Source organism: Callithrix jacchus, chromosome 1 (genome assembly GCF_049354715.1).
Source record: "Callithrix jacchus isolate 240 chromosome 1, calJac240_pri, whole genome shotgun sequence".
NCBI lineage: Eukaryota > Metazoa > Chordata > Mammalia > Primates > Cebidae > Callithrix > Callithrix jacchus.
Window position 1 is genome coordinate 39,773,853 of NC_133502.1, and position 13,152 is coordinate 39,787,004.

Sequence of the window (13,152 nt, forward strand, 5' to 3'; positions counted from 1 at the left end):
TGCCTGGCTAATATTTTGTATTTTAGTAGAGATGAGGTTTGACCATGGCCAGCGTGGTCTAGATCTCCTGACCTCATGATCTGCCCGCCTTGGCCTCCCAAAGTGCTAGGATTACAGGCGTGAGCCACTGCACCTGGCCAACAGCAATTTATTTATAGCACATAACAAACATTTAAAATTCATAACATGTGAAATACAACCTCTTTTTTCAAACTCCATTTCTTTGGAACTAAATTTAATAAGCCTGGACTTCATCAAATATATACAACTTGGCTTGGTTGATAGCTTAAACTCATTTCCAGCACTTGGTTTTTAAGGAGAGGCATTTACATTATAGTAAATAAAGAAATATTTTATTAGGAAATCAGCATAGTTTATCCTATTTACCAAAAATGATGTCTGAGGTTTAAAGATTGATTGATAGCTGTGAATTGTATCAATGACCAAAGAGAAATATAAGCCAAAAATACATCTAATGCATTGTGTGGACCACAGAAAATGCTTAATATAGGAAGTAAACTACTGGCTTCCTGACCTCTACTATGTAATGAAACCTACCTAACTTCATTGCCTGTCTTATATCTAGCAAAATAACTGTAACAAACGATTAGTGCTTTTTTTTTTTTACAATTCCTAAGATGTCACAGGAAAATAAAATGTCAGACCTTAATCTATCACGTACAGAAAAAAATGAGAATGTCATTCTCACAATAAATTAGTAACTGTTTATATTGAAGGAAGCTGATTTTTAAAAATATATCATTACAAATTAAGTTTTAGATGATAGAAAAAAGGAATAAACAAAAATCGCATTAAAAATACATCATTATATCTTACCTCAGGAACACATTACGGTATTTGCTGATGTAACATCTGAAATTTTAAAACTAAAAACAAACAAAAAGGTGCCATAGGCATTTCTCCCTGAAGAATGATCACATGTACTTAGATCATCAAATGAGGTCTTGTAAAACCAATGGAAGCCATGATGTGTTATAGGAACAGTGTTATTCATCTCACACACATTTGAGTTTTGCAAAACAAGACCTTCTGTTTAAAGGGCAACTGTCCTTATCCCTTCATTTCTCTGCTTTTAGAAGATAACCTACTTGCCAATAATATCAATGGTCAAACATAAGGTCCTAAGTGTCCTTAATAAGAAATGTACTGATTTATAAAAACTTTCTTAGAAGAATGTGCTCAGTATAGATTAGCTTCATTCTTGCATCAAGTCACATGCCCTATAAGAGTCCGGGGCTGGCCGGGCGCAGTGGCTCAAGCCTGTAATCCCAGCACTTTGGGAGGCCGAGGCAGGTGGATCACAAGAAATCGAGACCATCCTGGTCAACATAGTGAACCGCGTCTCTACTAAAAATACAAAAAATTAGCTGGGCATGGTGGCATGTGCCTGTAATCCCAGCTACTCAGGAGGCTGAGGCAGGAGAATTGCCTGAACCCAGGAGGTGGAGGTTGCGGTGAGCCGAGATCGCGCCATTGCACTCCAGCCTGGGTAACAAGAGCGAGACTCCATCTCAAAAAAAAAAAAAAAAAAGAGTCCGGGGCTGAGGAGATCAAAGGGCTCCTCGACATTATATCCATTCTTCACTTGATTCTATTTATAGTTCACTAAAGCACTCCAAACCACTTCCTGCTCCCTTTTCCACTTCCTCCAAACTTCCCAGTCTATACTTTTTCAGTATTCAATTCTATCTAAAAACCAAAAAGGATAAAAATTAACTGCAAAGTTAAGGAAAAAAACTGTCTCATTCAATGTTTTTAATCCCATTGCCTGGCACTATACATGGCTGAATCACAGACACCCAAGTTACCTTTCTAGAACTGACTAATGATTACATCCCTACTTTAGTGGATAACCTAGCCAACTGTATGTGTATATACATCAGTGAAAGCCTGTGTACAATGAAGAAAAGAGGTAGAAAAGATACATTTGGCTCTTAATCTAAAACCTGGCATTCACTTAATCAAATCTGAATACTACTGAAATATGCCTTTTAAGGGAAAACATCAGGAACACTGATAATAGAACTTAAATTTATTTGTTAATTTTATATACGCCCAAAGTCATCCTTTTATAAAGTTATAAAACAAGATGGTACATACAACAGAGTAATTTAACGCCTGTGCTGCAAACTAAAAGTCACAGAATATTTTAGTGAAAAGTCTGGACAAAATCAGTAAGTACTGTAAATCAGTTCACTGCAAATCTACACCATGTCAGCCAAAGCTAGCAAGTACAAAGAGTACTAGAAACCAAAGGCAGCAACTGTAGTAACACCAATTAGTATCAAACTGAGGACACAACGAATGACTCCACTGTAGATAAAATCACAACTTGATGAAATTTTTACAGAAATCATGCTTTTTAACTGTTTACTCATATCAACAATTAAATGAGACAGATATAAAGAAGTTCAATGCAACTAATGTCTATTAAACATATTAGTTACATCCTGAATCCAGATTGCCATAAGTCAGTCTCACCAAAAGCTATATGAATAAAAATAAAAGCAGTTATAAAGACTACCTCTGGGAAGTGGAGAAATGGTAGAGAAGAGGGTCTTCAACTTTCACCTCTCACTTTTTCAAAAAAAAAAACCACACATTAAAATGTCCTACTTTTGCAATGAAAAAAACAAACCTGTGTTTGAAATGATCATATGCAAATACAGAAAGATAGGAAGGAAATTTTCTAAAATGTTAGCAGTTAGCTTGGGTGGTGTGACTCCAGCTTTTTATTTTCTAGTATGTTTTAAATTCATTAGTTTTGCAATAATTATATGTAGTTGTAAGTTACAAATCTATAGAACTCATACACATATGTATTCTATTTAAATTTACAAAACTGGGAGAAAACCCAAAATGATGGTCTTTAAAATATACCAAAAAAATGTTTCCAGACTACTCACAAAGATAAATATCTATATATGCATTTGCAAAACCATCCCTATACACTGAATTAGAAGCATCCCATTGACATCAAGCAGGACCGAAAGTTTCATAACCTCTAACATCAGTCTTCTGGCTTTTCTAACTTACATATTGGGTAATAAAGCAACCAAAAAAAACCCTCTGACTGATTAACTCAACAAATTTTCCACTGCCTCTAAAATGTTGGCCAATTGAGAAAAATCATTGATAAATTCTAATATTTGGTTGTCAAAAAATCTTTAGTCAACTCTTTATTCTACTGTCCAGTCACAAATTTTTCACCAGATCAAGAGTATTTAAAATTACTTGTAAATATGTTTTCAGATCCTTGTATGTAAGGAGCTAGGAGTGATCCACTTTACCTCTACTGCCATGACAAGGCAGGTTTCATTTTATTCTCTTTTCTTTTCTCCAGACAGGGTCTTGCTCCACTGGCCAGGCTGGAGTGCAGTGGCACGATCACAGCTCACTGCAACCTCGAACTCCTGAGGCTAAAGGGATCGTCCTGCCTCAGCCTCCCAAGTAGCTGAAACTACAGGCATGCATCATCACAGCCGGCTAATTTTTTTTTATTTTTTAGTAGAGACGTCTCACTATGTTGCTCAAGCTGGTCTCAGACTCCTACACTCAAGCAATTCTCTGGCCTCAGTCTCTCAAAGTGCTAAGTGTGAACCACTGCACTCAACCCAGTGTATCCTCTTACCAACCAATAAGAAAACAATGTGGAGGAGGTTAAGTGATTTTTCAAGATCACACTGCGAGAACTAGGCTGTGAACACTCTGAGCACCTATTTACTTTTCCAGCTTCATTTCTCTCTGTCCAGAGTATCTTACTGGTATTTTATTCTTTAACTTTGCCACAACGAACTCCTGAGAGTTTTCAAAGTGTCTATAACCATCTCTTCCCTCCAGGTTTTTGCATACAAACTAGACTCGTCTGTCTTAAAAAACTGCTCATACCTGTAATTCCAGCACTCTGGGAGGCTGAGGCAGGTGGATCATGAGGTCAGGCGTTTGAGACCAGCCTGGCCAACATGGCGAAACCCTATCTCCCTAAAAATACAAAAATTAGCCAGGCATGGTGCCTGTAATCCCAGCTACTAGGGGAGCTGAGGCAGGAAGACTGCTTGAACCTGAGAGGTGGAGGCTGCAGTGAGCTGAGATCATACCACTGCACTCCAGCCTGGGCAACAGAGCAAGATTCCAACTCAAAAAAAAAAAAAAAAAACCTGCTCATTCCTTTCCCTAAATTGTAATAAATTCTTCCTCATTCTTTAGGTGACAAATAACAAAAACTCTGATTTTATATATTTTGTAAAAAATAGATAAAATTCACTTTCCTTTCAAATTTGTTCTTAAAGCCACTTCCTCTGGTCTTTAATGGTCTGCTCAGGGCAGCCAGAGATTCTGCCTTGTTACTAATTTGTCAGTGATTTGAATTACAATGTAAAATTATACTTACCTAGTAACTGCATGATACCACCACCACCAAGAGTATACTAGTATTAACTGATAAAGGCAGAACTAGGAGTATAACTATTAGTTAAATGAGAAAATGGCAGTGTAGAAACTAGCAAAAATAGATTTTAATAGAGACAGAATAAAAATTTTTTAAATGAAATTATTAAAGTACATAATGAGGAAACATTGAAAACATTTTATGTGCTGATTAAGAAAAAAATGAGGTTTACTTCACTGCAGGCTCAATATGGACTAACTATAAAATTGTCAACAAAGGTGATATAATGTCCGTCTGCTTTAAAAGGGTCATTTAAGATCATGTTAATAGCCCACTGTACTCGAACGGATTATTCAACAGAAAATATGCTATAGGAGGTATATTTTATGAAAGTCAATGATCAAGAAAAGAAGGTCCAAAGGCAGGTGAACAGAATGATAAGCTTCTGGAAGACATCACAGCTGAAGTTTCTAAGCATGTTCAGAGAGGACTTAAAATTACTATGAATCCTGTCCCTAGATATTTTTAGTAATATCATAAAAGAACAATTGGGAGCCAGGTACAGTGGCACATGCCTGTAGTCCCACCCACTCAGGAGGCTGAGGCAGCAGAATTGTTTGACCCCAGGAGCTGAAGGCCAGCCTGGGCAACATAGTGAGATCTCCATCTCAAAAAGAAAAAAATGTTTTTAATTGAAAACGGTTTTTAACAAGAAATTAGATTTACTCTGTATGGCTTCAATGGGAAGAATGATAGACAACTGGAGAAAATTACAGAAAAGCATATTTTGTTTCAATAAAAGATAAAATTCTTCTACTTATATATTATTCTCATTATTATAATAAAAAAAGTAAACCACTTTAAGAGACAGAATGTTGTTCATTGAACTAGGCAAAGGATTCATGACAACATTAAAGATCACGTTGGGAGATCTTCTGGAACAGGAAAGCAGCTTCATAAGATCCATTCATTCTTTCATCTGACAACTACATATTTATTGATGGCACCATTCTCATACTTTAGATACATCCCTGCTCCCACAAAACTTACATTCTAGTGGTAAGATACACAGATAAACAAGTAAACACATAAACAAGATAATTTCACAAGGTGGGAAGCACTATGAAGAAAATAAGACAGGATGTCAGTACAGATTTGGGGGGCTAATTTAGCTGTGTACTCAAAGATTCACTGATGCGATGACTTGAACTTGAGGCACAGATGAGAAGCACCTACCATGAAACAACCAGGAGTGGCAACTCAAGCAAAGGATGAGCAAGTGTAAAGACCCTGAAGCAGGAACAGACTCCACATTCAAAGACTGCAGCACAACATGAGTGGGACAGAGACGGGAAATACCTCCTCATTCAGCCACGGTAGAAGCTTGAAGTGGAGCTGGAGGCCATTATCCTTAGCAAACTAACGCAAGAACAGAAAACCAATTACTGTATGTTCACACTTGTAAGTGGGAGCTAAATGATGAGAACACATGGACACAAAGAGGGGAACAGACACTGGAGCCTACTCGAGGGTGGAAGCTGGGGAGAGGATCAGAATAAATAACTATTAGGTACTAGGTTTAGCACCTGGGTGACAAAATAATCTGTACAACAAATCCCTGTGACACAAGTTTACCTATATAATAAATCTGCACATGTTCCCCTGAAGCTAAAAGTTTAAAAAAACAGAAAGGAAGTTTGAAGTATATCTATTCTAAGGACAAGCATTGGAAGACCAGTAGAGTATTATAAGCAGGAAGTCATAAGATGCGATTCACATTTTTTAAGGCCACTTTGGGTGTATATGGAAATTAGATTTTAAGGAGGCAAAAGGAGAAGCAGAAGAACTAATTAGGAGGCTACTACAGTTGTCAAAGCTAAGGATGATGCTGGCTTGCACTGTGACAGCTGAAATAGAATTAGCCATATTTGGAATAGCTTTGCAAGAAGAGTCCATAAGAGGTGTAGATCAATTAGATCTGAGGACTGAGAAACAGAATATTAAAAATACTTGACATTCAGGGAGAACATGCTTTGTTCAAGACATTGTTCTACATATTTTCCATGTAGTAATTTCTTTGATCCTTACAGTGATCTTACAAGATTAGAAGAGACTATAAGAAATGAAGGAACTAATTGTTGAGGCCAGGCATTTGAGACCAGCCTGGGAAACAGAGTAAAACCATCTTGTCTCTACATAAAAAAAAAAAAAACGCAAAAAGTAGCTGGGTGTGGTGGTGCAAGTTATAGTCCTGCCTATTTGGGAGGCTGAGGTAGGAGGATTGCTTGAGCCCAGGAATTCCAAGGTTATAGTGAGCTATGATTGTGCCACTGTACTCCAGCCTGCCTGGGAGATAGTACAAGACCCTGTCTTTAAAAAAAGAAAGAAAGAAATTAAGAAACTAAAGCATAAATAGGCTAGATAACTGCCCATGGTCTCAAAGCTGGTAGACAGCAAAGCAAAGATTACAGTCCAAAAATCAAGACACTATGGCCTCTCCAGAATGGCAATCTGAAAAAAGACTCAATGGCATCAACTCATCACCTTGAACACTGGATGGATGGCTATGCCCTTGGAAGACTGGGGAAGAAATGGGTTTCGAGCAGAGACGGGAAGATGAAAATCCATATTTCTTTTTTGGCCATATTAAGTTTAAGGTAACTATAAGACATCCAGATGGAGACACCAGAGAGCTGAATATACAGATTTCCAATCCAGTGGCAATGTAAGGGTTTAGAGGGACACGGGGTCATCTATGTGACAACAGATGGTATTAGAGCTATACAATAGAAAACATTATTAGGGCAAGAAAACACATCTAGGATGAAGCAGCTGAGGAGCTTCCTTAAAAGTTGGAAGGGAGATGATCTAGCAAGAGACTCTTGGAAGCAATTAGGAAAATAGAGGACAATCAGAATTATCACAGAAACCAAGAAAAGATGTTTCCATAAGGATAGAGTGGGCTATTCTACCAAATGCTGCTGAAAGGCCAAGAAATGTGGCGACAGAAAAGTGACCACTGGATCTGGCAAACTGACAATCATTAGCAAACCTGACAAAAGTAGTTACTATGAAATGGTAGACAAAGAGGCAAGCGACATAGGAACAAATACAGAAAAGAATGCGAGATGAAACAGCAGTGGCAGCAGATATGAACAATTCTTTGGTGAAAGTTTACAAAGGAGGAAAACAGATAAGGCAGCAGCTCAAGGAGGACAGGATAACAAAGGTTTTTTTTTTTCCTAAAATGGTATCTACCAATTAGAGAAATCTTTTTATGAGAATTTATATGATTTATTTTTTGTATTTATGGCAATAAGCCAGCAGATGACCTGTATTTCTTTTTCTAACTCTAAGCATAGAGGCTAAATAGAATAGTTATGCTGTAGTAAATTTATTTCCCTTTTGATATTATGCTAGAAAATATTTTGTCTCCTCAATAAAATCACAAGTAGGAATAATCCTTGGGGGAGAGAGATCCATATAAAAAAATCATTAGTTCTAAAACACAACCATGTGTAAAGTACATATAACATGGTTGTACTGTACTCAAATCACAAAAATAATCACAATGAAGATTTAGTATAGTCATAAATAATAATGATTTACCTAGACCACATTCTATACTTTTAAAAAACATCATAATTCTTGATGTTCAATTATCTGTAACTTTCTATCAGTTGCAAGCTGCATTTACCCCTTCATATGCATAGGTAAATAAAATAGAGCTTAAAATGTTTAAATAATTTTGATCACTTAACTCATTTTATTCTGATTAAGTCCCACCTGTAGCATGACACAGCATCCTTAAAAGGGGCTGACAGCATACCAACCATCAAGAGAAATCACTGTCTACCACATCTGCTGAGACACATGGTTACCAGCTAATGTCTAACAATACTCATCTGCATATAGTACACATGTGATGGCCATTCTTACACAACACTAGGCATCATCAGAGCCTAAAGCAGTATTTGCTCACACTGATTATAACAACACATGCAATTACCAGATGGTAACAGAGTGAGTTCAAGATCCTACCATTCCATTAGGTTGAGGAAATAAGAGGGTGGATGGATATTGCTGTTAAGAGTTTGGTTATTCTCTAAATTCTAAGTCAGTTAAATAAATTTCTATTCATTTTCTAGTCTTGGTTCTGCCGCTAAAACATAGAGAATAAAGAAACCACAAATCTTTTAGTTAAAACTAACCACTTCTTACATACTTGCCTATACTCCCACTAAAAGCACATTATTTCTTTAAAAAGTAAATTAACCAGCTAAATCATGTTAAAGCATGCAATCACCTGTTAAACAACATTCTCTGTTTATATCATCTCAGAAAGGTCTTCTGTCACTATTCCACTTATTAAATCTTCCCTGATGGTCTCTATCAAAGCACCATGGTCTTTTTCTTATTAATCACCAAAGTGTCACCAGCTCCTGTTCAGATTACTGGTATGAAAAAAGGTGCCCCCAAAATACTAATGTGTTTGATAATTTTTCAAGACACCCTAGGGACAAGGTCCACTAACAGCTGAATCACAGAACGTAGGTTCCCACTTACACAAGCTTATAGTTTGAGTTTTATTTTTTGGTCTACTGACATGGCTAATTACATTGAGTTTGTAATGGTGAACCCACTTTGTAAGACCAGGATAAACTGCTTTTGGTCATATGTTACTCTTTTTATATATTTATTGCTGCATTTTATTTGCTAATAGTTTGTAGAGGATTTCTTACATCCGCGTTCATAAAGGATAGTGATCTGCAGTTTTTCTTTTTTGTTTTTGAGACGGAGTCTCGCCTTGTTGCCCAGGATAAAGTGCAATGGCGCAATCTCTGCTCACTGCAACCTCTGCCTCCAGGGTTCAAGCAATTCTCCTGCCTCAGCCTCTCGAGTAGCTGGGATCACAGGCACGTACCACCACACCCAGACTGCAGTTTTTCTTATTATGAATTGTCGAGTTTGGTGTCAGGATAATGCTAGCATGAGTTTGGAAGTGTTTTCCCTCTTTTTTTTTTTTTTTTTTGAGACAGAGTCTTGCTCTGTCACCCAGGCTGTGCAATCTCAGCTCACTGCAACCTCTCCCTCCCGGGTTCAAGCAATTCTCCCGCCTCAGCCTCCCAAGTAGCTGGGATTACAGGAGCGCGGCACCACGCCCGGGTAATTTTTGTATTTTTAATAGAGACGGGGTTTCACTGGCCAGGCTGGTCTCGAACTTCTGAGATGATCCGACTGCCTTGGCCTTCCAAAGTGCTGAGATTACAGCCGTGCCCGGCCATCTTCCATCTTTTATGTTTATGTAGAATTGGCATTATTTCTTCCTTAAATGATCATCTCTCAAAAGATACAGAAAAATCATTTGCGAAAATTCAACACTGATTCACAAGAAAAACTCTCAGCAAACTAGGGGGGAAACAGAAATTTAGCCTGACTTGAAAAGCATCTACCAAAAAACCTAAAGCTAACATACTTAATGGTGAAAGATCAAATGTTTCCTCCCTAAGATAGAGAACAAGACAAGGATGCTCTCTGTCCAGGGAATTTGCCACAAGCTTTGAAAACCAAAAACCAAGTTTTTTAAGAACAGGGTGAATTGTTCCTCATTGATGAGAAGGAAGATGGTTGAGATAAGGCGAGTATGATAAACTTGGAGAGCAGTAAAAAGTAAATGAGCTGTTGAGGATTTAAAAAAATAAATAAATAAACAGGGTAAGATAAGGCACACCTGAGCAGACCAAAAGTTTATACCTGGTAGCACTTACTGTTCTTTCGAATGACTGGGTGATGTTCCCTCGCCCCTCCCAACCTCCCAACCCCCCCAACCTCCGACCTCCGACCTCTGACCTCCGACCAACACCCAAAAGGAACTTCAATTGCTGTAGATGGCAAAGAATGGCGTGGGAACTACTAAAGTGAGCTTTCTTTGATATAACAGCAACTAAGTGTCCAGCTTTAAAAGACTGAAAGATAAAGGGGGCGTGGCGGGGAGGAAAAGTGACTTGGTGGGGCAAGAGATGATTGGAAGATGATTTCATAGTGCAGGCGGTGGATGAAATTACAAGGACTGGGTGGGCGAGTTTACAAAGCTTGGAGTCAGGAAGTGTGGGCAAATTAGTCATCCAGAAGGTACACCAGGAGGAAAATTATGGAATTGGTACTAACAGGAGGTAAAACGAAGTAGGAAGAGGAATAGGAATCCAGGGTAAAAGTCTCTCCAAACCTCAGACCCGGAGTCCCCAGGATACGTGGTGTCTGGGGAATGGAACCAGAGGAGAGACTCCCAGCTGGGAGCATCTCCGGGAGCCAGGTGGCAGGGAGATGGCCCTTTCTGAAAGGGGTGGACCCGCGTAAAGCCGAACAAGAGGGGCCCTCAAGAAATTAAATCCCAGAATCGTTGGAAGCGTGGAGGTGGAGCAGACCGAGCAGACAGAAAGGACTCCGAGGTCCCGAGCGACAGACACCTCACTCACCTGGTTGGTGACCTGAAAACGAAAGAGAGAACATGTTTTAGAGACAAACTACCACGGACTCACGGCAGCAACCCGGCTCCCTCTGCGCCTGCCCAGGGTCCCAGGGCTATCCCGAAGCGCGCCCACCTCGGGATTGGCCTCCAGCGGCAGCCAGCGCTGTCCCTCCATGTCCGCGGTGTACGGCCCCTACAGCTCTGACAGCCGCCGCCTTCTCCGCCGCCGCCGCAGCTTCCGCCCACGCGCGCCTTGACCTGGGCCCGCCCAACCCACCGCCCCGAGGAGGGCGCCTAAGCATCAAAAAGAGTTTGACGGACCTCTCAACCTATTAACCGCTCCCCGCAGGGCCGTAGGTCAAGTGTCATATTTTAAATTAAGATGCTGTTGAGTAAGAAAAAACTAAGGGCCAAATTCCTATCTCGGGGGGAAAAGAGTATCTAAATCCACAGTCCTCTCCCCTCACGCTTGGACTCTTCCGAGCAGGGCCGTGCCGAGCGCTCACGTTCTACGCATGCGCTGGGCGCTGGTCTGGGACCGCGTGCTCACCGGCCCCCTCGCATTCTTGCAATGTCAACCGACGGCGCTAGGGGGCGCGCCGCGGAGTCCTATTCTGAGACAGACGCCAGGTGGCTACCCTTTGCCAGGCAGCAAGGCCGGTGGACACCGTGCAGCTGTTGTTCCTTTGTCGGGGTGCAGGAGTGATGGGCTGGCCTTGTCTGCTCTTGCGGGAGGCAGGTGGTATTTCTATATATCCGATTCCATTTGACAAAAAATGTCGAGTACTATAAATCACTGCACTAAGTGTTGCGGACACAAAGTTGAGTTCACTGTTGAGTATTAGCAGTGGACATGACAACAGAGAATCAGGATAAAAAGCATGGTACCTACATGGTAGTGATGGCATGAGGTGTGGAAGTGTTCCTGAGAAAGTGGATTCCTGGACTGAACCCTTAAAAGTTGGTAGACTTTACCCAGGCAGAGAGGAGAGTGCTGTGAAGTGGGGAAAATGCATTGTAGCTGTAGAGTAAAGGGCGCTGATTAGAGGTGATGCTGGAGAGGTAAGCAGAGGCAGTCCAGTCAAGACATCTGGGCTTCCTGAAACAGCAAGGAACCCTGAATGATCTTCAGGAGGATTTGTTGTGTGTCTTTTTCACCAAACTGTAAATTCCAGGAGGCCAGCAGCAGTGTCTCTTTTTTCTTCTTCACATTATTTATCCAGGGCCTAACCCAGTGTCTGATACACAGAAAATGCTCAGTAAACATTTGAAGAATAAATGGGATGATCAGATATGCAGAAACACCCCTTGTCAATAATGTGGAAAACATGTAAGAAAAAAATGCTGAAAAAATTAAGACAGTAGCCATGGAGAAAGGCACAGATTAAAGAGATACTGCTTTAAGGGATGATCTCTTTGATGCGCAGATGTTATCAATGATGACACCATAAATTTGATCTGGGGAAGAGTGCATATTACTATTCTGCACCTAATAGAGGAAATTCAGGGAGAGAGCAGTTCTGGAGTCAGAAAAAGATAATATTATTATGCTGAGCTTCCCTTTCTTGGGAAGCTTCCAACTCTCCCACCCATGTTCTTCTGGCCACTGTTCTTTGACCTCAGAGGCATTTCATTACCCTAACTCCTCTTCGTTGTTATCTGTCTAATGGATCACTGCTATGATCACCTAACACTTTGGCTTGGCAAAACTGGCAGTGTCCAGCTTGTGATGGGCTTAGTTGCGTTCTCACTAGTTACATGGGCAGACTCTTAGTCTCTGCTGGGCACAGTGCATGCCAGTGGCTGCTTTTCAAATTACTTACTATGAAAGGAGGCCTTGCTCCAGATCCCTGAGGGGTTCTGCACTGTGATTCACCTGTTAGGATTGCTTGAGACTTCACACAGTATCTTTTTTTTTTTTGAGAAGGAGTTTTGCTGTTGTTAATCTCAGCTCACGGCAACCTCCACCTTCTGGGTTCAAGAAATTCTCCTGCCTCAGCCTCCCAAGTAGCTAGGACTACAGGCGCGCACCACCATGCCCAGCTAATTTTTGTATTTTTAGTAAAGACGGGGTTTCACCTTGTTGACCAGGATGGTCTCGATCTCTTGACCTTGTGATCCACCAGCCTTACCTCCCAAAGTGCTGGGATTATAGGCATGAGCCACTGCGCCCGGCCTCACACAGTATCTTTATCTATCAGGGACTCTAGCAGCATTGGATCTGCTGAGACACAAGGACAGACAGCAAGACAATTTGCATCCCAGCAGGAACTTG

General features: G+C 40.3%; 1 protein-coding gene across 9 annotated transcripts in view; it reads right to left on the reverse strand.

Annotated features, from left to right (window-relative positions):
• The window catches only part of UCHL3 (ubiquitin C-terminal hydrolase L3), a 68,476-nt gene extending 57,374 nt beyond the window's left edge, over nucleotides 1-11,102 (reverse strand). For 3 of the 9 annotated variants that reach the window (XM_078346258.1, XM_035296178.3, XM_078345965.1), the window contains exon 1: nucleotides 11,011-11,102. In XM_078346258.1, the coding sequence (XP_078202384.1) occupies nucleotides 11,011-11,052 (42 nt within the window). In that variant the 5' untranslated portion in view covers nucleotides 11,053-11,102. Of the gene's footprint in view, nucleotides 1-8,169; nucleotides 8,263-10,884; nucleotides 10,897-10,947 lie in introns of those variants that run through there. The other 6 variants (XM_054252389.2, XM_035296168.2, XM_078345930.1 and 3 more) reach the window with 4 other exon arrangements.
• Between the last annotated feature and the right edge of the window lie 2,050 nt (nucleotides 11,103-13,152).